The sequence below is a fragment of the Dermacentor andersoni genome, chromosome 3, assembly GCF_023375885.2.
Source record: "Dermacentor andersoni chromosome 3, qqDerAnde1_hic_scaffold, whole genome shotgun sequence".
NCBI classification, from domain to species: Eukaryota; Metazoa; Arthropoda; class Arachnida; order Ixodida; family Ixodidae; genus Dermacentor; species Dermacentor andersoni.
Genome location: NC_092816.1, coordinates 71,019,480 through 71,043,783, shown reverse-complemented (window position 1 = coordinate 71,043,783; position 24,304 = coordinate 71,019,480). Strand labels below are relative to the sequence as shown.

At 45.9% G+C, this 24,304-nt stretch overlaps 1 protein-coding gene and 1 long non-coding RNA gene across 5 annotated transcripts in view; both read right to left on the bottom strand.

The window, feature by feature from the left end:
• The window catches only part of LOC126545538 (beta-1,4-N-acetylgalactosaminyltransferase bre-4-like), a 75,714-nt gene that overhangs the window by 29,938 nt on the left and 21,472 nt on the right, over positions 1–24,304 (bottom strand). For 3 of the 4 annotated variants that reach the window (XM_050193456.3, XM_055062135.2, XM_055062124.2), the window contains exons 3-6: positions 18,647–18,925; positions 18,346–18,529; positions 11,031–11,263; positions 9,065–9,249 (exon numbers count right to left, since the gene is read on the bottom strand). In XM_050193456.3, coding sequence (XP_050049413.1) covers positions 9,065–9,249; positions 11,031–11,263; positions 18,346–18,529; positions 18,647–18,802 — 758 coding nt within the window. In that variant the 5' untranslated portion in view covers positions 18,803–18,925. The remainder of the gene's footprint in view (positions 1–9,064; positions 9,250–11,030; positions 11,264–18,345; positions 18,530–18,646; positions 18,926–24,304) is intronic. The other variant, XM_055062128.2, reaches the window with a different exon arrangement.
• LOC129381440 (uncharacterized) lies at positions 199–2,450 on the bottom strand. Its single transcript, XR_011893395.1, has 2 exons — positions 1,795–2,450; positions 199–1,018 (listed from the first exon to the last, which is right to left on the bottom strand). It is a non-coding gene; the product is annotated as an uncharacterized lncRNA (long non-coding RNA).

The window sequence follows — 24,304 nt, the reverse complement described above, 5'->3', positions numbered from 1 at the left end:
TTCTCAGATTATGAACAGCAGGTAACCATTATCCCTCAAGAGAAAAGTGTATAATAGCTTTGTCTTACCAGTACTCACGTACGCGGCAGAAGCCTGGAGACTTACGAAAAGGGTTCTACTTAAATTGAGGACGACGCAACGAGCTATGGAAAGAAGAATGATGGGTGCATCGAGTGGAGCAGACGACGACACGTCGTGTGTCACTTGCTGGGCAAAAGTGAGTCCCAGCGTTTATTCAGCACTGGTTTTATACACGTTGTGAATAGGCGGGTAACGCCCTTATCACATGGGGGCGTATCGTGCCATGAACACAGAGCGCTGCATGCTGAGCAGATTAGATACAGATTACGATACATCCCCCTTCGTAACGAAAAAAAAAAAAAAAAAAAACTTAGGACAAGGAGCGCTTTTAGCTCGGGAGAACAAAAAGAAAGTTAAAGAATCACTGCACATCCAAAACTACAGCAAAGATCAGAGCACTGAATACAGTCACGGCACTTGTTGAAAGTTCGCGTCATACATTAAGCGCCGAGGTGGTCTGCGTTGTCTTGTAGTCCTTGGAGCAGCTGCTTGTTGCGGAACTGTCGGCACAATGCTCGCTGTGCTGTTTGGGTTTTGCGCCGCCTCTGGGTCGTGTTGTGTGCTGGCAGGGGCAGCGTATTCTTGAAAAACACCTTCGTCGTCGTGAGGAGGACCGCTAAGGCGAAAAGATTCTCTGGTTGGCAGCAGATGCTCGCGGTTGCGTCGCAAGAGTTGCCCGTCTTCAGTCATGACAACGTATGACCTTGGTTGACCAGACGACTGAAGAACCCGAGCCTTTCTTCTCCATGATGAGCTGTCTTTTATTCTGACCGTTTCGCCGTTGTTGAGCGGTGCGAGTGGCCCTCTTGAGTAGTCTGTTTGCTGGCGTTTGTCAACCCGCCGGCTTTGTCCGACCTGAACGGTTGGTAGAGTTGTTCGCAGCGAGCGTCCCTGTAATATTTCGGCTGGTGACCAGCCGCATTCCAGTGGAGTTGACCTGTAAGCGAGAAGACCAAGCCAAAAGTCTTGTTTAGCTTCAGTTGTTTTCTTCAAGATTCTCTTGACTACTTGTACCCCCTTTTCGGCGAGTCCGTTGGAGCGGGGAAAATACGGGCTTGAGGTCACGTGTTTGAAATCGTACACTTTTGAGAACATGGCAAATTCTCTACTGGAAAACTGAGGCCCGTTATCAGTGCATACCTCTACAGGTATGCCATATCTGGAAAATATGGCACTTGCTGCATCTACAGTAGTTTTTGCTGAAGTGTCTACGAGCTGTTGGACTTCGGGAAAATTCGATAGGGCATCATAAACACACAAGTAGGACCGACCTGCGTGGCTAAAAATGTCCATGCCGACGCGGTACCATGGTTGGTCTGGAACCGGACGCATAATCAAAGGCTCTTGCGGCAACTTGTAAGCGTACTTTTTACATACAGAACATGCCTGTGCAAACGTCTCGATAGCAGTGTTCATTCCTGGCCAGAACACCAGGCGCCGTGCCCTTTCTTTGCACTTGTTAATTCCCATGTGGCCTTGATGAGTTCTGGCCAACATATCGCGCCTCATACTGGCCGGAATGACAATCTTACAGCCTTTCAAGAGAACCCCTTTTACTTCCGATAGCTCAGCGGCAAAAGGCTTGAACGGTCCTTCAATTGGTTGCCCGTTCTCCAGGTGCTTTAGCACAGCGGCGAGCTGCGTGTCCTTTCGTGTCTCGGAAGCCAGTTCTTTCCACATGGTTTCGCTGACAAGAGAATCAACCACACTTACTGCGTGCACTTCGACGTCGTCGTTGTTGTTGTCTGCGTTATCTGCTGCGCCCTTAACGGAAGCCCTGGACAGCATGTCCGCCAGTAGGAGCTGTTTTCCTGGAACATAATGCATTAAAATGTCATAGCGTAGCAGACGCAAAAAAAATCGCTGCAGTCTTGGCGGCATGTCACCGATCGCCTTCTGTGATATGGAGATCAACGGACGATGGTCAGTCTCAACGACAACCTTCCGCCCATACATGAAATGGTGAAATTTCTCGCAGCCGAAAACTATGGCCATTGCTTCCTTTTCAATTTGTGAATAGCGTTGCTGCGTATCAGTAAGCACTCTGGAGGCGTACGCAACCGGTTTCCATGCACCGTTGTGATACTGCAGCAAGGCAGCACCGATTCCGTTTTGTGACGCATCGCATGATAACCTGGTTTCTTTTTCAGGGTCAAAAACTGATAGCAAGGGCTGCTTGCTAAGGCTGTCGCACAGCGCTCTCCACTCTTTTTCGTGATTTGCCGACCATTCGAAAACAGTGTCTTTTTTTAGCAAGCTTCTGAGAAGCGTTGTCCTTTCTGCTAGTGTTGGCAAAAACTTTCCAAAATAGTTCACGACACCCAGCATGCGTTGAACTGCTAGTTTAACACTAGGGGGTGCCATCTGCAACATGCACTCAACATGGGATGCATTTGGACGGATTCCTTCTTCGTTTATTACGTCGCCCAGGAATTCAATTTGTTGAACGCCAAACTCGCACTTTGCTGGATTGAACGTAAGGCCAGCACGATCTGCCGCTTCTAGCGCTGATCTTAGACGTTGGTCGTGCACTTGTTGGGAATTGCCCCACACGAGTATGTCATCGACATACACTCTAACGCCAGGAAGCGCGTCAAAAATTTCACTTAGGGTTTGCTGAAATACTTCGGACGCTGATGATATTCCGAAAGGCAGTCGCAAAAATCGATAGCGGCCGAAGGGTGTCGCAAAAGTGCATATCCTAGACGTCTCGTCATCTAAGGGAATTTGGTGAAACCCTGCGTTTGCATCTAGGCGAGTGAATACTCTTGCGCCGGCCAGCTCGGCCTCTATGTCTTCCCGCCTCGGCATCGCGTAGTGCTCGCGCTTGAGGCACTCATTTATTTTCCTGGGGTCCATGCAGACTCGCAGCTTCCCGTCTTTCTTTCGTACGATAACAAGGGGACTCACCCAGTCTGTTGGCTCAGTGACTTTTGCAATTATTCCGGCTTGTTCCATACGTGACAACTCCTCCCGAAGTGGCTCCTCTAAAGCCAGTGGCACTCGACGAGGTCTCTGAACCACTGGCGTGGCGTCCTTGCGAAGCACCATGTGGTATACTCGTTTGACGCAGCCGGTGCCAGTGAAAAGGTGACGAAAGCTGGCAACCACTTCTTCAGAGCTGTTTTGCGACACGCTGTTCACGCGTGAAATCAGTCCCAGGCGTTCACTCGCCTCAAGTCCTAGGATTGCTTGGCGCCCCTTTCGTGCCACGAAAAAGCTCAGCATGGCAATGCAACCATTTAAAGAGACTTCGGCCCGCATGACGCCAATGTGTTTGATTACATCTCCGCCGTAGGAGCGTAAAATCGCGCTGCTGGGGTACAGGGGCGGCTGTGGGTTCATTTTGGCGTATAATCCATAAGGCAACAAATTTGCCTGCGATCCCGTGTCAACCTTTAACTGAACTGCCACGTTCTTGATTTGGACTTCCACCGTCCAGTCATGCTTGCTGGACACATTCTTTGCGGATACGTCGAGAATCTCGAAATCGTCTTGGCCGCTTTGCAACTCGCCAACAACTGCCGTCGCTTTACAACATCTGGCAAAGTGGTTTTTCCGCTGACATCTCCGGCACGTTTTTCCAAAAGCAGGGCACCTTCTTGGGGAGTGTTTTCCGCCGCAGTTTCGGCAGTCATAACGTGTCTGTTCTCGGTTTTCGCGGCTCGTGCTAGTCCTGCTGATAGGATGCACTTGGTGTTCCTGGTTCCACATTTCCTTGTGAGTTGCTGATGCTTCAGCTGCTTTACAGGCTTGTTCTGCCTTCTGCAGGGTCAAGTTGTTGTCCCTGAGGAGTTTTTCACGTACCGTGTCGTCATTTATCCCGAACACAATTTGGTCCCTGACCATCGATTCCGCCAAAGCTCCAAAGTTGCAAGCACGTGCTTGATTCTTCAGGTCTCGTAAGAAATGCTCCACTGGTTCGCCAGCAGCTTGGATTCTTCTCCTGAACATATACCGCTCGTGAACCTCATTGGTCTGTGCAATGCAATACTCATCAAATTTTTTCACCACTGTGGCATAGTCGTCGTTCTTCTCGCCTGCTGCAAACGTGAAGGTGTTAAAGACTTCAATGGCCTCTGCGCCCGCGACGCTCAAAAGCAACGCTGTCTTCTTGGACTCAGTCCGAGGCTTTTCTGCGCCCTCTGACGCCGTGAGGAAAATTTCAAACCTTTGTTTGAAGAGCTGCCAGTTCTTGCGCAGGTCGCCTGTTGTAAGGAGCGGCTCCGGTGCTTTGAGGAAATCCATTTTCCGCCACAGGATCGCTGGTCTTCACGCGTCGTGCAGGAAGTGCATTGCCATGCAATCCCACTTCTGACACCATGCATCGAGTGGAGCAGACGACGACACGTCGTGTGTCACTTGCTGGGCAAAAGTGAGTCCCAGCGTTTATTCAGCACTGGTTTTATACACGTTGTGAATAGGCGGGTAACGCCCTTATCACATGGGGGCGTATCGTGCCATGAACACAGAGCGCTGCATGCTGAGCAGATTAGATACAGATTACGATACAATGGGTGTAACGCTAAGGGATAAGAAAAGAGCAGATTGGATGAGGGAACAAACGCGAGTTAATGACATCTTAGTTGAAATCAAGAAAAATAAATGGGCATGGGCAGGACATGTAATGAGGAGGAAAGATAATCGATGGTCATTAAGGGTTACGGACTGGATTCCAAGAGCAGTCAAGCGTAACAGGGGGCGGCAGAAAGTTAGTTGGGCGGATGAGATTAAGAAGTTTGCAGGGACAACATGGCAACAATTAGTACATGACCGGGGTAAGTATGGGAGAGGCCTTTCCCCTGCAGTGGGCGTAACCAAGCTGCTGCTGCTGATGATGATGTGATGATGATGATGATGATGATGATGACATCATATTTGAATGGTTGCCAAGTCATTGTGGCATCCTTGGAAACGAGCTAACAGACACAGCCACTCGATCTTCACATACGAATGCCGATTGCTTTGTTATCCCGCTGTCAAGAACAGACGCAGTGGGAAAGCTCGGTGCGCTTGCTCGAGAGCTTGCCTTGGTCCAATGGAATTCGGTAGACTTTAAGAACCAGAGCCCTTGTTCCCTGGATCATGATCTGAAGCTCTGCCTTGCACATGGCTTGCCACGACGGCCTTGAAGCCTTGAAGTAGCTTTTACCAATGCGTACTCTTACCTCAGCGGAATCGCCACAAGTTCAGATTGTGAAATTTGCGGGTGGAAAGAGACGATGGGTGCACATTCTGTGTGATTGTCGTCCTTTCAGGACGCTCGACAGGATTGACAACCGTCCCCTTATGGAACGCAGAATTCTTGGAGCCTCGTCCCTGCCGACATCGGCACGAACTGCTTTAAAAGCGCTGGTGTACTTTTTATAGGGAACATGACTCATTGAAAAACTATAGAATGTGCCAAATGAAGCTTTCTTGTTTTTAATCTGCATCTTGTTTACATATCTTTTCTGCCCCTTGCCTCATGCCCCAGTGCAGAGTAGCCAACCGGACACTTAATGTGGTGAACCGCTCTGGCTTTCGCCACTTGTTTTCCTCCCTTCCTTCCTTCGGCGGCTCGCTGGCACAACATGAAGGACATCAGTCTCTTCCCTAGTACAAGGTCATAACGCACTCATAAAACAAGAAATTGCTTATTCGGCACCTGTTCTGTATTGTTTATCGCAAACATTTAAGGAAGGTCTTCAACGTTTACAGGCAAGAAGGCTGGGAGTGTGTCTTGGGATTCTGCAGTCATCTTCGAGTTCTTTTGTAATTGCTTTAAGGTCATCAGCCACCATTTTCAGTGGTACGAACGGTTGAAATATGTGAATATATTTACATCTGAACTCAACACGAGAAGCATCCATTAAACCTCACGCTTACCGAACGAAACAAAAGCAGAATTTACGATGTTGTTCAAGAGCCTAATGCAATATTACCAAGATTTAAATCGTGCAAAGTGGGCGTTTGTTACCCTCCTTGGATGTTAAGAAGTCCTAAAATTGACATATTGGTCGAGGGGGTTATATCTAAGAGAGACGTGTTCATGGTAGCTGCACAGCGACTGTCACTATTCCAAATTTACATATATCCCCAGTACATCAATGTGTATACAGATGGTTCACGTAATAAAATTCCTCGGCTCCAGCAGTCATCATTCCACATTTGTTGCTAGAGCGAACATTTAAATTGCCTCGACGGACACCTTCCACAGTGGCAGAACTCTTTGCAATCCTGTGTGCTTTGCCTTTCATATCATCGGTAAGAAATACGCAACAATGGCTTAATTTAAGCGATTCGCAAGCCGCTCTCGAAATACTACAAAGGAATGAGAGACATTTTATGAACATTTTGCTATCGTATGAGGCGCTTAAAGAACACACAAAAGCAAGCGCAATGAATCACGTAATTGCATTTCAGTGGATACCCGGGTACTACAATATTCCTGGTAACACTGCAACGGACGCAGCAGCGAATCGGGCGCGCAATAATGCAGAGAGTATAAGTCTTCCTCCTTTGCACAATGAAGTCATTCTGCTCCTGAGACAGATATGCTGCCGTCTCAGTAAAACTACCCGATATGATGAGCAATCTGAGAACTCTGATTTATTCTTTATAGACCCATGTACAACCCTATCAATACCATCAAATCTGAGAGAAAAAAGACAATTCTAACCATTAGCGCACCGCCTTCGGCTTGGTACTGCATTTACGCGACACATTTTATACATGATAAAACATGCCTATAGTCCGCAGTGTTCTTGTGGCAGTGTTCTTTTTCCTTTGAATTTACTTTAGACTGCTGCTGCTGCTGCTGCTGTTGCTTCTGCTATCGGCACACTGCGTCCACCACGTAGGAGGGTAGTTGAAGGCGTGTGTACATGACAGGAGCTAGGCAGAGAGGAAAGGCAACCCGAGAAACTCGTTTGGACCCCACCACGTCAAATGGGCACAACGCCTTCTGGAGCTCCCTGGGCGTCACCGCATTAGCCTCTTGACCCATCTCAAAAGCATTGCAGAAGCTGCAGCGCCTTCGTCTTTATTAACGTGCGGGTCCAGGGGGGACGTAGGTATAACTGTAGAGAGGAGAGGGGAAAGAGGCAGTTCCCGTACAAGGGGGGAGGGGGATACGGAAAGGTGACGTGAGAGGGCAAGGAAATGCGTTTCTGCTATTTCTGAAAAATAAACACCGTGCAAATGTGTCAAGCGGAGAACTTACACAGGGCGTGAAGAATCAGCCGCATTAATAAACGCGCACCGTAGGGTCCACGCGACACCATGGAAGTGGTCGCACATGAACACTTATGTGCCCACCGTGGTGGTTTTGCTGCTATGGCATTCCTCGAAGTCGCGGATTCGATTCCAACCGCGGCAGCCGCACTTCGACAGGGCGGAATAGACAACGGAGGCGCGCTTAACTTTTGGGACACGTTAAGGAACACCACGGTGTCAAAATAATCCGGAGTCCGCCACTGCGGCGTGCCTCGTAATCCAATTGGGGATTTGGCACGTATAGCACTATAATCCAATTCAAGCTCGATTCTTCTGTCACGATGTGATGTGCCCTGTGGAGCAATGACAATATTCAACCCTTTCAGAGGTTCTGAAATATGGCGCACAGAAACGTCTCAAGCAAACATATCTCCTTGTGTGTTCTGTGTACTACGCAGACAAACAGCTGTTGTGCACGCATGTTAAAGTTTAACATCAACTCACCAATCTCGTGTTAGACTAAACGTTTAAAAGATTAAGCTTTCGCCGCGAACATCATCGCTAATTATCGTCAGATAAAGTAAACAGCACAGAAGGCTTCGCTTACGTCTATTCTAACAGTGCGTGGGATCCTCATAATTTTTTTATTCCTAAGATGTCGCGATTTACCTTAAGAAACGTAAGGTAGTTTTCTAGCTAATAGCGCTACCAATACTATAGCCTTGAAAACAAGTATGCATACTTAACCATCAACAATCTGGTGGTGACGGGCACGATAAACGATTGCTGACATTTGTTGTTTGGAATAGTTATGTTTTCATTATTGTTCCTTATATCATCTAGTGTTAAACTCTTGATGTCATATATTACGTGTATTGTGTGCCCTTGCAGTTATGTGTGTATTTTACAGCACGAAGGTCTGCTTTTTTTTTGCTTTTGTATCCAGTGATGATTGTTCTCTGTTTTGTTATTCACGCTGAGTGTTGTGCTTATGGGTAGCGTTGTCGGGCATTTATTTGCTTTTTAACGAATGTGCCGTGCAATTTGCACACGATTGCCCGAATAAACGTATCATATCATATCGTATCAGTTAGAGATACTGCGAATGGTTAGCGCCAACAACAGAACTGGAACTACGACAAAAACAAAACCGCTTTTCTTTCACGATGCAATTGAAGACGAAAGAAAAAAAATGTCAGGTGATATAAATGGAAAATTGGGATTGTTGATTGTTATCTAGAAAAGAAAGGAAAGTCACTTGAGTGTTCCGACTCAGTCAAGTCGGGACTTCGGACTTTCACTCAAAATTCGGGACATTTGGCAGCCCTAGTTGAAGTTGAAATCCTTACAACGAGGCTGCAGTCACGACATCTGGTAAATTGCAGAAATAGGCGTCTTCGATATCTGCAAACTTTTCCTGACGACGCGATAGCGTAGGGCAGCTACCTCTTTTCAGACCCTCTGACAGCTGAAGCAAGCGACACAACAGAGTGGGGCCTGGCTTTCTCCTAAGACTCATAGCAATGCCAACACAAGTGCTGCATAAACTCTCATACAGAACTGGCTCTACATTTTCGTGCTTGTTAACTGAGAAAAATGATTGCCCCCACATCATTTTGTCACCTATGCTCAGCTATTGGGGAAAATATGTTATTAAAGTTTGAGGACTTGAGCGAATAATAAAACCTCACGTTTGATGGCCTTATAAACAATAAACTTCTAAAGATATCATATATTGCCACAACGTGGAAGATAAAACAAAATGAATTCTTAATAATTCACTCACCCCGATACTCCGTCTATTGTGACGCACATGTGCCTTGGTTGCTCTGGGCACGTGTACAAGTTGTGATCGTCAATCGGCAACAAGTCGACGTCATGGAACACGAAGCACTCGTAGTCGTAGAGCGCTGTCGACTCGACGAAGCCTACATTGAAGAGCTTGGCACGGTTAAACGCTGACGTATCTGCCTGAAAATGTTAAATATACCTGTACAACCACACTCTTATTAAATGCCGCAAGGTCTGGTACTCCTGACAGAATTTACTGGCTTTGGGCTGTATAATAAACAATTATACAATTATATTATTGTCTTTATAAAAAAGCAAATTTATACAATTAATAGGTCGTTGACCGACATTAATAACCTCTAGGCCACTTAGGTTTCCTGTTATCCGTCCCTTTCCTCCTGTATTTTCCCCGTCGATCCTCCCCACAGTCTGCTCGAACCGCGTAGTCAACTATAAACAACTATTGTACTACAAATGGAGTAGGACGTACCCCAAGGAATGGATGTACATTATTTTCGCCAACAGAGGTGGCCTCGATGGAAGGTGCCCGCTCACTGGTCCACCGAGCAACAAGGATGTTTTATCTCTCTCGTTACACAGCATGTGTGGGGCAGCGTGAATTCTGTACGCGTCGTGAATGCGGCAGCGGATCGACAGCCTGAACCGACGAGCACCCTCTCACAACACACAGAAAGGCACTGAATCGTTTGTAAGGTGCCTGACATTGGCTGATATTGTTTTGTCTCTTTTGCCTCGTCACCCCTTGGGCGCTCATGGAGTCATCTTATACCGGTTAATAGCCAGTCATTTTGTGAATAAAGAAGAATTTGCTGCAGTGGGGAAGACGAGAAAAGGGACGCGGTGTGTTCTTGGCCAACCATTATTGTTGCCACGACCTTACGTTTATTTATTTATTTATTTATTTATTTATTTATTTATTTATTCATTTATTTATTTACTTAAGCATACCTTCAAGGCCCAATGATGATACAGAAGGGAGTGGGAAACAAACGTTACAGGGTAAAAATAACAGTGCGACTTCTCAAAAAAGGAACAAGTAATCTTCAACAGCAGCCTTAAATGCAAATACATCAGTCAGTTCTGCGACCGGCGTAGGCAGGTGTTTTATTATGCGTTTATTATGTGGATGTATTGGTAACAAAAGAGCCAAGAAATAACTGTGAGGGAGAAAAGTACATGTACATTATCTTGGTGATTTGTCCTGTCCAATATATAGGATGGTTCTGAAGAAAGCGGATGTTTTCGTGGTGCATTATGATAGATCTTATGAATTTAGAAGAATACGGGAAAAGCCTTTGGCGTGAAGAAAGTGTTGGTAGGCGTAAAATTGCTTTAATAGATGGCACACAATGTGTGCACGAATAGTCTGAATAAATGAATCATGCGCAGCAACGTCGGACGGATTCCAAAACATTTACGAGCCTGTAAGTACCGGGATCCCGAACAGGTGTGTCGTACTGGAGCTTTGCTTGAATAAGGGTTTTATAGAGAAGAAGCTTAAGTGAGGAAGGTGGCCTTATAAACACTTCAACGTAATACTCAAGTGACCGACTCACGTTGCTTAATAATGCAGTTGATATGAGTTTGCCAAAAAATAGTCATAATATTACCCGTTAATTCTTTATAACTTCAGGTATTTTCTAAAACACCGCCGTTAATGAGAAAATTATAAAATCAGAATTGGTGCGACGTGAATCTCGCATTATCTTGCATTTATTGGGATTGAGTCGCACGCTTTATTTTGCGCACCAGGACAAAACTCCGCTAGGTCTTGTAGAATGATACTGTCAGCACTATTAGAGATAATTCGGCCTTTATGGATTTATTCTTGTAAACAGTGTGAATTATTAATGTAAAAAATATTATTTCCTCCGAAATGTTCTATTGTAGATATGTGAAAAAGCATTCGCGTTATTTTACGGAGCCAGATGTGAACTCACTTGCTCGATTATATAGACGCCGTACTCGATCTGCTGCCGAGACATAAACCTATGTATGTTGAAGATGAACAACTGGAGGTGCTTTGCGCGGTCCCGGTAAGGAACGAGGATCGCTACTCGGTGCTTTGGGGTGCACTCTTTGGGAGTGAACCGACCACCATCCGTCACGTGAGGAAAGGCCTCGTGCATCACATCCAGCGATGGGACACGCCTCTTTATCGGCAGGTGACCTACTGAGTAAAAGAAAAAAAATTGCAAGGAAGCAAATTAGGAAACAACATAAAAAAATACAGAGGCGCGCTTTCATCCCAAGGAGCCTCTGCTCCATAAGAGCATAGTACGATGGGAAAATAACGCAACTTAGTGCCGCAGAATAAGAACATAATCATGACGAAGATAATTATATAAAGAAAAAAAAACAACAGAAAACATGGGTAATGCAGACGAAATATATTCACAGCTATTTTGCTGATGGCGATGGCCTTGGTTGTTTAAGTTTGATACTGAAAATTACGATGCAGATTTTGTAAAAAATGCAACAAATCCATAACAAATAAAAACGTACAATTGTTGAGAGACATACTGTGAAGAGTGTAATCGAATAGGCGACACGGAAACATTTTCTTTAAAAATTTACACAGGTCGTTAGATTAGGCATTTACAAAAATACAGCAAAATTCTTGTGGGCCTCTCACGTATCGTCGAAAACTTGCTAGCGGTCGACGATATAGCGAGAAAATCCTCAGACTCATATATTTTATTAAATAAATTAATGCGAAATGCAATTATCATGTTGTCGCGAGACAGAAGAAGGCTGTCGCATTAGGCCGGCATCGGTGAAGAAGACGTAGAGGTTGCTCTTCGCCATCTTGGCTGCTGTGACTCCAGTGCTGCTCGCCTTACTTGTAAATATTTGTGAATGTACGTTTTTTGTGCAACATTTCTCGTGGAGGTGCTGGGTACGCTGCATGTTCATCACCATCCCCCCAGCATGGAGCTCCGAAGCGGTCGCCGCTTTGTTCCCTCGGCGATGGCCACTGAAACACCCATCGCGCCGGAACTTATAGCGCCGCAGCCGTCTCCACCATCTGTTATCGCTTCCAAAAGATCCAGGCACCTTCTGTGGCACAGATGATGTGGACGTTGAGGATTGGATTTCATGGTACGAGCGTGTCAGCGAACAGAACAGGTGGCACGATGCCCTTATGCTGGCAAATGTAGTATCTTATCTTAAGGGAACAGCACGCGTCTGGTAAGAGACGCATGAGCACGATCTCATCAGCTGAGACCTATGCAAAGAAAAACTGAACAACTTGTTCGGCAAGCCCCATCAGCTAGCTGCTAAAAAAAAGAACTTGGGTCTCGCGCCTCATGGCCATGGACACCTTTGTCTTTCCATCAATATCATCCTCATTCGTTCGTCACAGCGTCGGCGTCATACCTCTATACTCATGGGCGGCCTTGGCAAGCCAATACCATAGTAATGTAGGACGATACCCGTGTATGTGGCATATAGCCGAAGCAACGAAAGTCGCAGAATTACCACTACACGCGTTAAATAAATGTGACTGCAGGACTATGGTCTGTCACTGCATTCCTCGATTTCCATTCGCAATGCGGCCGACATTCATCGTGACATGAGTTGTGCTGTACGTTCTTTTTGTCTCGAAGAAGACTTCTCGCGCACACCTACGAATGTCTACACCATTCGACGCAAAGCCCCGAAACAATGCTCATCACATTTCCACAGCTCTCCCGTCAATGGCTCGTCTTATGGGGGAAAAGACTGGAGTTTTGACTTCAGTATCATAGGAATAAAATCTGACGTTCGTCAGCCTTCTCCGTTTCTTGTATTAGAATATTGAGATTATGTCTTTACCGCAAGCACTTCCGCATTTATTTCTTACCATTTTGAAATTTCGCACGCAATTGGAATTTCACTTACAAAACCCGACATTTGAGGGAAAGCTCGGCAGGAACAGTCCAAACGCCAATAAGTAAAAAAGGGGCGCACGTGAATCGACTACTAGGCACCGCTTTTTGATTAGTGCTGTGCATGGCTAGGCACTGAGGCATGGTGCACGAGATGAGCGTCAACATTTGCCAGCGCCCTTGGTAATTTTTACATGCTGCTGGCTGAAAGTCGCGGTGACGTAGTCGTTTTAGAAGCTCGGATTACGAAAGTAAGATCATCCGTTCTATCTCAGGTCGTACACCCTTATGTGCGTCATCCTGCGCCTTGCCAAATAAAGCATGACGCGCGGACATACTTCATGGCGCCCAAATTCTAATGCTGATAGCGTTCACGTTAAAAGCAAACGCTGACCACCTGCTTTCTCGGTTTTCACAGATTGAACTTCATTTTTCTGCGAAGAGCACGCATAGGAAAGGTCTAATGCTGCCTCCACGAACCTTCCCGCTTGTTCTGCTGCTTTCTTTAAATGCTACGTTGCTGAACGTGGTTTACCGGGTGCTCTTTTCAAGTTTATACGTTCGCCGTATCAGCGAAAGTGCCGTAGTAGGCAGCCTAGAGAATTGTTTTTTTTTCCTCGAGAATCTTGGTGAATTGCTTGTAGAACCTGCTCTTTTAATTCAATTTTGGGTATGTAAAGGTATTGGGTTAAGGTATTGGGTTAAACCGCGAATGCGTCGTTAAAAATATGCTTTTGGCCTTACGAATCGATTTTAGTGTGGGCTTGACAGTGGATGAATAAGCACTCACTCAACTACGACGCCTGCGGTTTTCCAGATAAGAGCTAATGGGTGCTTTTCACCAGGATACCCTTGTTTAACATAATTTTATGTTGCATATTTTAAACCTAAAAGAATGATTTCAAAATTATTTTATAGAATATCACGATCAATTGTCAGAAAACGGCAGCTGCAGCCTCAAACAGTTCATTTTAGCGAACTTAGCATATAAATCCTATAATTTGTTGATAGATATACATACATACCTTAACAAAGCTAGTTGAGCCAGTCGCTTTAGCGTTGCAAGCGTGTAAATGGCGCTTAACAGACGTGGACAAGAGAAACAACGCGACATACGTAGTGCGTATTTTCAAGTGGTATACTGTAAAACCATGTCCTCAAATATATATGCCCATAGATGTGACACTCTAACACGTGCATTGCAGTCATGTTTCATTCAAAAGGAAAGTTCTTTCCCCGTGAAAGTCACAGAAGTTACACTAATACAATTGGGACAGTGATAAAAAATGGTATCGCATAACTTCTCGCATCTAGACTCTGCCACTAACGCAGATCGCTTTCAATATATATCAAAACGTTAATTAAAAAAAAACGGTATCGAAACGAGTGGGTGGAGCCCTTAGTCCAGGGCTACACAGGCTCGAGTGGTCCTCTGTGCCTGGTCGAGGAGCGCTAGTTGCATCTCCCGATCCTCGCTGGTGAGCCAAGTCTCCCACTCCTACTTTTCGAAAAAGTTTCTCGGCTATTTGCGGTGTATCAATTTTGGGGGGCCCTGGTCTGGCAATTGCAAGTAATGTCGCTCCACGTATCGCTTTCAAGATACGGCCCGCGCGAATGCGCGCGACTGCGCAGTACGCAGTTGCTGCCAGAGTACAACGCCTTTCCCTTCCGGTGCCTCGCGCACGGCGAGAGAAGGCGCGTTTCCGTCCCGCTTTCCACTCCTACGTGCACTGGATCGAGCCGCGATCGTCGGCTCTCCTAGCACGCTTTCCCTCGCACATAAAGCATACGGCGCGGCGACGAGGGTGTGTTTCGCCCTTTGACGTTACACGGAACATCACGGCGACGGCGACAGCGACGGAAAAATGCGCCTGGAGTGTCCATATAATTGGTTTCGTAACAAAACACTTCAAACGTGTAAAATAACATTGGTTTCTTGGTGTAACACTTGATAAGGTGTTCCCGCGGGCGTCACATTTAAAATCACTGGATAGTATAAACAGCACATTCAGTACTTTTCTCGCAGATCGTGTACGACATGGGGTGGGTCAGTCGCAGTAACTAATGCTGTTAAGTTCATCAATGTCAAAGGTTCAAAGAGGTTTCGTATGACAGAAGGCATTCTCTTCACCTCCCATTCCAGACAACATTTGCTATATAGCAAACAGTATGTACTATTTGTAATTGGGTACCAGCTAAAACAAAACAGTTTCTGTAATTCATCGGCCATGCTGTAAACCCTCGCTGCGAGTGTAGAAGGGTAGATAAACAGACTATTTGTCAAGAATGGTGCAGTAACAAAATTTTCCAATTTGATGACACATGATTGCATTCTAATGTGTACAACGTAGCCGTTGCGACGGTGGCCAACAGCTGCTCTCTATTAAAATCATTTGGTGCTCTAAAAATTTGCGTAAATAGGTCACATTATCAATAAATACAAGACTAAGGTGTGCGTGAATGCTTTGTCTGACTATATTCATATTGTACGCACATGCAAGTTATACATTGCATTGAGTGGATAATCGTTCTGAAACAGTCTTTGCAATATTAACCTTGTGATATTTCGTGCTTCTTGAGTGTATACCTAAAGTGCCCGTGCAATATTAAGCTGCATTTGATGTGACATTTCGTGCTTCAGGGGTCTATAAGGCGGTATTTAATATGTTTGTTCTACCATGTTTATGTTGTTTTGCGATACAGTTACAAGTTTCTCACATGAAATTGAGTACGTGGTACCACGTCTTGGTGCCACGACCATATTTCTAATTCTTACAATGAAAAAAACCTCACCGAGGTATCTTAGCCACACATATTTAATGTGCCATCCCCGTTTTTCTACTTTCCGCAGGGCTTACAGGCGAGGATGTAGAGAGAGAGAGAGAATTTATTTGAAAGAAGACAGAGAGGTCGGCCTGAGCTAGCGCACTCTAGCGTGCTACTGTGCACAGGTGGAGGGGGAACGGGTACATAAAAGTGTGATGAGGGATGATCATGACATAGAAAGAGGGAGGCACACCGGTGAAAGCAAGTTCAACATTCTAATGATAAATATTGAGAATTGTCATCCATGAAGCCACTGCCAGGCTCCATATCATGTCTGTAGTCACTAGTTGAAAAAAATTATGCAGATCCCACGCACTGTGGGAATCAATGTAAGCGAAGCTTCCTGTGCTGTTTGCTTTGATTGACGATAATTAGCGGTGATGTTGACGGCGAATGTTTACTCTCTTCAACGTTTTGTTCGATACAAGAGTGGTGAGTTGATGTTAAGCGTTACCTTGCTTTCAGCACTGCTGTTTGTCTGCGTAGTACACAAAACACAAAGGCGTTCTTGTGCGCCATATTTCATAACCTCGGAGATGGTTGAGTATTGTCATTGCCTCACATGGCACGTCGCATCATGGCAGTAGCATTAAACTTGAACTGCATTATGGGGCTGTATACATGCCAAAACCACAATCCGATTATGAGGCAGGCCGTAGTGGCGCACTCCGGATTAATTTTGGCACCATGGTGTTTTTTAACGTGTCTCTAAATCAAAGTGCGCGAAAAATTTTAATTTCGCCCCCCCCCCCCCCACCCCCACCCGAAATGCGGCTACCTCGGCCAAATCCACGACCTCAAGCAATGCCACAGCCGCAAAGCTATCGCGGCGGGCACAGAAGTGTTGACTTCACGTACGACCGCTTCCGTCGTGTCGCCTAGACCCTGCGGTGCGCTATAATTAATGCAGCTCTGGCTCTTCAGGCCCTGTAAGATCTGTCCGCTAGACATATTTGCATTGCTTTATTTTTCAGAAATAGCAGAAACGCACCGTACCGTACCCTGAACTTAAGGTTATCTCAGCGTTTCTTTGCCTTCGCACGTTCCCTTTTCCCTATCACTCCCCGTCGCTCTTGTATTTGTATGGGAACTGCGAGCGAAGAGTGGCAAGGCTGTTTCGCGACTGCGTCAGTTCTACCCATTCTCTGCCTTCTCTCTCCTCTCTTCCGTTTTGTTTATCTTCCCTGTGAACTTACACGTTAGTAGAAAGGTAAGCGCTTGCGGGGGTTCACGGATAGTTAAAGCTGTCAAGAGGCTAAAGTGGCGACGACCCGGGAGCTCCAGAGAGTATTGAGCACATTCGACGCGGTGCGGTCCAAACGAGTACCTCGCGCCTCTTTTTCTCTGCCACGCTCCTTCCATGTATATATACACGCTCTGAACAATCCCCCAACGCGGTGCGCCTGACAGCAGCAGCCACAGCAGCCACAGCAGCAGTGGGAAAGTCGGAGGAAAAGGCAAAGAAAGCTTCGCTTTAATAAACCTTGAGACAATGGCGCTAAGACGAAGCTGGTGTGTGGGCCTCTCCTGCGTGAGCAGCACAGGCGCCAAGCAAAAACTTTAGAGCATGGGAAGAGCTGCGATAAGCGGCTTCAGTACGGCGAGAAGCTGCAGGGCGCTTTTATCGGCCGGATTCTGGAGACCACAGAGAATCACCCGCATTGACTCTACCAGGTGCTTCAGCATTTTCGGAACGCTTTCCTTCTCATTATGTCCATCTCGTTGCTTGCCTGTTGTTTCACTGGTTGTAATGGCTCTATTATTCTTCGCTTCATGGAGAAGAAGACCGATAGAGTGCGCTGCCATGGCCATTGGTAGGCGAGGAAGTAAGCATTGCATTGGCTGAATGTACGGTGAATGGGAGAAACAACTTCTGCGATGTGGTCCCTCTGGATGTCTGTTGCTAGAGGCTGATGGCGCAACCGTCAGTGGTTGTTTCATAATTTATAAATGCAAGCGTGTGACACAAACATTTTCTTTCCTTGAAGAAGCACAAGCGCCGCGCAGCAACAGCAAACGTATGGCATCGATACAATTAACGTATCACGTCGAATAACGTGCTACCACAGCTGGCATGCAGTTTCCACCCCTCTGGCTTCTGCAGCAATCCATGAACAAGCTTGGGATTGGTTTCTGTCACGTAGAAGCAGAAGACCTTTATCCGATGGGTTATACAAGTTACAAACGTTTTCTAAATAAGTTTTTACGAAAGCTACAGAAACAATACTTAGTAATCATTGCCGCAGGCCAACATCGACATTTCGACACATCGACGTAGATACAGGCAGTTAGCCTATAACGTCAGAAACAAATTAGCATAGTTCTTCTGACTTTTCATAGGTCGGCAATTATATATATATATATATATATATATATATATATATATATATATATATATATATATATATATATATATAGCCATGCAAATTATATAAACTTCAGAGCCCAGACTGCCAATCGAGATTACCATCTCGCCTTCGTCAGTGGGCTATAAGAAAAAAAACTTGCGTAGAAAAATCCGAGTCTTTCGCAATGCAGAACTGGCACGTATACTTACCCAGATTTGGAGGTATCATAGGGCAAAGTGGGGTTGTCGATTTGTTTGACGCAGAACTATAGACAAGGCCTTGTCGGAAAACATACGAATCGTTGCGTGCTGGTTTCACGTCTTTCGTGGAAAATAATGCTTTGCCAGAACGCCTCAGCGTATTAACGACCCGAGAACGCTGTGGTGTGGCGACCTGGAAGAGAAAGACTTGCGATATACTCTTACGGGTACCTCCTCGAACTCTTAAAATCTTCTAGACAACGTGAAAAGAAAGCGCGATAAATGCGAAGTTTACAACGGCATCACTTACATCGAATGCTGTTTCCCAGATGGAACTCATATGGAAATGCCAGAGTATCAGGAAAAGCAACGAATAACTCGTGGCAAAGCAGAACAGGCGTAGACGAGTTGTTAGCATGCTGGAAGCGACATTGCTTGAGACACGTGTGTACTGTTCAATATTCATGCTTCTAGTTGACAGCTCACTCTTTATCGAACGGGTATGTACCGAACACAAGCGTAGTATTCACCGAGTCTTGAAGGCACCGCAATGCAGAGGTCACCGCCTTCGTCTCCGCAGAGGCAACGCCTGTAAGAATGTTCACAAAAATACAGGCATGGCGCTTGATACGTAGCACCTTGAAATCCCGTAATAGTCGCATAAATAATATTAATAGATATACTTTTCATGATATCAGCCCAAATAAATAGATATGGCACCCATTTAAATATTGACTTTGCCAAGTTTACGTGTCTCTCTCTCTCTCTCTCTCTATATATATATATATATATATATATATATATATACTCACCACCCGCCGTGGTTGCTCAGTGGCTATGGTGTTAGGCTGCTGAGCACGAGGTCGCGGGATCGAATCCCGGCCACGGCGGCCGCATTTCGATGGGGGCGAAATGCGAAAACACCCGTGTACTTAGATTTAGGTGCACGTTAAAGAACCCCAGGTGGCCGAAATTTCCGGAGTCCTCCACTACGGCGTGCCTCATAATCAGAAAGTGGTTTAGGCACGTAAAACCCCATAATTTAATATATATATACTCACCACTAAATTCCTTATTTCCTTCCCTTCTCTCTCTTCCTGTCATCTTTGTTTTCCCCTTTCCCATTCCCCCGTGTAGGGTAGCCAACCGGTTACCTCCCTGCCTTCCGCTGTTCTCTTTCTTTCCTTTCCTTAATGTTTGGCCCAAGTTAAGTGAAACAGCCTGCATTTATACATGTATAAGTAAGTTATATATAAGCAAGTAGTATATATATATATTATACTACTTACTCATATATAACCTACTTATACATGTATAGATGCAGGCTGTTTCACTTGGGCCAAACATTAAGGAAAGGAAAGAAAGAGAACAGCGGAAGGCCGGGAGGTTAGCCAGAATAACGTCCGGTTGGCTACCCTACACGGGCGGAATTGGAAAGGGGAAAACAAAGATGACAGGAGGAGAGAGGAGGGAAGGAACTAAGGAAATTAACGGTGAGTTCGCTGACGCGTGTGGTCTAATAGTCATTGCACTAATAGTCACAGACGTTCATACAAGCCCGTCGTCCTCAAGAAGCGCAAAATGGCCAAACACTAAAGGTATGCAAATCCTACGTGGATGGAGAGAACCAAGCTAATGTTGTTTGCCGTCGCTTGAAGATACTCAAATTATAATTTTTTTAATTCCGCCTAATTAGATTATTATTCTAAGTAATTAATCAACTTCTCAAATATTATAACTAGATGAAAAGTGTTAATGGGAAAATGATAGAGCAACATGAGAAACTCCCGATAAAGCTTTTTGTTGCTAAATATGTGCTACATAAAAGTGTTTTTTCGAGGGTGAAAGAAGCGCGCGACTACACGCAAAATTGCCGTGCAACTGGCCACTCGAGACACTTTGCCATTAACATAGACCATTAAGATCTAAGCCTAGAACCTACACAATTTCTGTCACACTTTTCGCAATGCATATGATATTGTTGTGGCCTCTAAGTTTTGTTCATCTATGCTTCTGCTATGAAATATTGCGTACATTATTGCATGGCTTCAATCTCGTTTTGCGACAGTTTTTTCTATCAATCAGCAATCAGAACCAATCAGGCACGTACGCAGGATTCTTTTTCTGGGGGGCGGGGGGTGGCAACCCAACGTAACTTTTCGATGCAAATGAGGTGGAGGGTACTTTTACTAGTACAAATGTGAATGATGCCCACCATTTGCCATAAAGACGCATACAGCCGCAAAGAGAACTGAAATAGCGTGCACCTCACAGGAACGCCTGTGAGATACACCTCTTCTTTACTTGGCAACAAAAGAACCACATCAAATGGACTCGCGCATGAGAGATGCGCAGGAAGAACCTTGACAAGAACAAGTTAACAAACGAAAGTGCAAAATAAGGATTTCTAGTAACACTTTTTTAATTAGCTCTGGAAGAACTTTAGAGAAATGTATATTTGCGGTACGGTCACAGTTCTTTTGCATCCCTCGTTTACTGCTCTGCCAAGTAGCAAAACCGACTCGTGTTATTTGGGAAGTTGTGTAACGATGCGTGGTCACCACTCCCGTACAACTGCGTAGAGCGCAGGACGCTGCGGTTCTAGACGTACTGCGCAGACCGCAGAAGGTTAGAACCCCCCTCCCCCATTAGCATAGCAGGGAAGTGGATACGTCAAGCGGCTCGATTGATAACTGTAGAAGCGTCATTCAAAACGCACGGAATTATTCTACAGTTCCGGCGGCGTTTTCTCTACTTCCTTTTTAAATAAAAAGATGTTCATCCATAATTATTTTCACAAACAATTTTCGCTTTTCCTCCCTGTTTGGCTGTTGCCTTGGCTTTCTCGCTTAGTAGATCGCTTAATTTCTCATCTCCTTGCGACTCTTGTTTCCAGTTGCCAATTTTGCACGAAAAGTGCTGCACAATAAGTGAAAAACCAGACGAGGTAATGGGTGACAGTCATATTGCTTATGGATTTAAGGGTTATTGCAAGGTCTAATGATCGACGCTGTTTCGCAATATTTTATTTTGCACCTTATCTAACCCATATCGCGGATATATGGTTCCAAGGATCTGCCAGTGTCGTGGCGAGCTGTCACTCGAGGAAATAATGAAGCAAAAGGAAAAGTTAAACGCAACTGGCGTTTTCTCCGTGCCCCACATCGTTACACGAGCATACAGACCAACCGACTATGAAGCGAATCCCTTTCCTGGTGCTGAATCAGTCTAAACAAAGAAGGTTGAATTAACGAAGCAACAGGGATGCGCGTGATCGTTGAATAAATGGTGACATAAAAATTGTGTTGGGCATTATAAATAAAATAAGATTTTATAATTAAAAATCAACTACGCCCTGCCTGCTGCAATAGATGGTGACAACTGAATTCATTTTGAGTTAATCGCGCGGGCACCGAATCGATGACAAAACTGGCCTTCACCTCCCAGGAGATGCCAATCTCTACCGCCACCCAAAAGGAGTGAAAAAATTGGCTATTCCACTCCGTGAAGATGGAGTGGCAGCGAAAGCTGACGACAGTCATAGCTCTCAAACGAAAAGCAAAGTGTTTCACATCCGCTGCGGATCGGCCTGAAGATAGTGCAATATCGGGCCGACCGGCGGCGGAGGTGAAGCAGGCGTTAAGAACCCCGCAAACGTGGACTAATCCCGAAAGTGGTGCAATGCCGGGCCGACCCGCGGTGGGGAGGGGAAACAGGCGTTAACTGCTCATACGTAGGCCGATCCCGAACATATTCCAATACCGAGCCCACCCGTGGCGGGGGTGAAGCAGGCGTTAAGCACTCCCCATATGTGGGCCCATCCCGAAGATTCCGAAGGGCGCGTTATAGTTTCCCGAGACCACAGGGCTATGTGCCATTGATCTTGGACCCTTTTTGCACTATCACCAGGATCGGTCCACATGATGATTTTTTTCTGTTAACGGAAGCCGAAAAAAACTACGGAATTTCGTCATACACTGCTTCCGCTCTAAAATGCAGCAAAATGTTGGCCGCCGAGTAGATTGATTTGTCGACGCTTTAGGAATGTGTGAGGAGTGGTGCCTTGGCCGGATAGGGGGGGGGGGGGGTATGGCGGTTAAATTCAAGAGGGGGGGGGCGGGACCCCCCGGGCCCCCCCTTGGGTACGTGCCTGGAACCAATCCACCCTTCATGCCTGTGTATTTGCGAACTCCATTCGATTATACATATACAGAGGTTCGGGTGCATGAAAAACCTGGGGCACGTCCCTATATTCCATGCCGCAACTGTAGAGAGCACTGTTTCTGGGCTTTTGACGCTACAGCTTGCCGGTTTTGGCGAACACATGTAAAACAAACATTTGAACCCTGGAAAGTCTGCAAGGCCAAGCTCTACGGACATGTCTTGGGCTACCACAGTGTGCTTCGACTCACGCAACAATCATTATTACTAGAGGCTACTTGGTTCCAATGTAATAACGATTGACAGCCTTAGAGCACACATTCGACATCTGTTTCGCGTACCCTGTCATTATATAGCTGTTTTGCCAGGACAAAGACCTCAAGCCACATTTTCCAAACTACCTTAAAGGCTACCTTCCGTCGGGCTTTACACCGGCAGCAAGACCGCTGTTACCCCTCTGGTGCCTACGAGATCCACAAGTACGTCTCACGATTCCAGGAATTACCAAGATCCGTCATTCAACAGTGGCTTTACGTCAGTTTACACTATCACTGCTGAACAAGTCATATGAACAAAGAATGCACATTTACACCGATGGATCTGCCTGAGCCACCAGCTCCACAGGTGCTGTTATCATCTCGGCCTTACAAGTCAAAATTACTTTCGAAGTGTCCCATATACCGACCTCTACGGCAGCAGAATTTTCCGCTCTACGTGCCGCTGTTAATTACATGGCACAAGCCAAACCTCGAAAGTGGGTCGTTTTTTGTGACTCCAAGGCAGCCCTTCAGAGTCTGCAGTCAGCCTTACGACGCAAGACCCATAAAAACTGGTGTTTGAGAGCAGAGAGGCTCTCCATCAAGCCCTCATCAACGGACATGACATCACCTTCCAATGGCTTCCGGGGAACTATGGTATCGTCGGAAATGACATTTCTGGTGATGCCGCCCAGTAAGCCCATAGAAAAACCCTGACGCTTCTTATACCCTTATCAAGGACAGATGCGACGAGTAGTCTTCGTTTACTTGCTCAAACTAAGTTTGTGGAACACTCTGATTTTCTCCAACGGCCGTGTCCACCGGTTGGATCCTACACTGAAGCTGCAGATTCCATAGAACTTCTCCCGCTGTGATGCAACTTTACTGTGCCGCCTCTGCTTAGGGGTCGCTTTTACGAAAGCTTACTCATTCTTTATGGGAATGTCCGACGTGCCGATCTGTGACTCGTGCAACTGTGAAGAGACGATCGAACACGTGTTTTGTTTTTGAGATCTCTATGACAGCGAACGCAACGTTCCTCGGAGGATGTTAAACCGATTAGATAACAGACCATTTTCAGAGACTAAGATTCTCGAACCATGGCCCCACGGCACGCAGGCTTACAAAGCGACGCGGGCACTGCTACATTTCATGAAAGCGATTGGCTTCAATGACCGATTATAGGCGTGACGTTATAGACACCCACACGTATTCACACCGATAGTACTTTTTGCCTCCCTCTCCTTTCTTTTCTTCCTTTAAACCCCTTCCCGTGCGTAAGGTAGTAAACCGGACATACGTCTGGTTGACCTCCCCACCTTTCCTTCCTTCCTTCCTTGTTCTTGGCGCATTATAGTCTGCACGGCTGCTGCGCCATAAAAATCCCAAATCATCATCATCACCCTTCCTTCCTTTTCCTCCTCCTCCATTTGATGGGTCGTGAACACCACCTACCTACTGAATCACTTGCGATGAAGTAAGAAAAATTCCGTCACGCTGATGCGAGAGCACTTCGTTTCCAATTGCTTTTGATGAACGCCGCAACCATG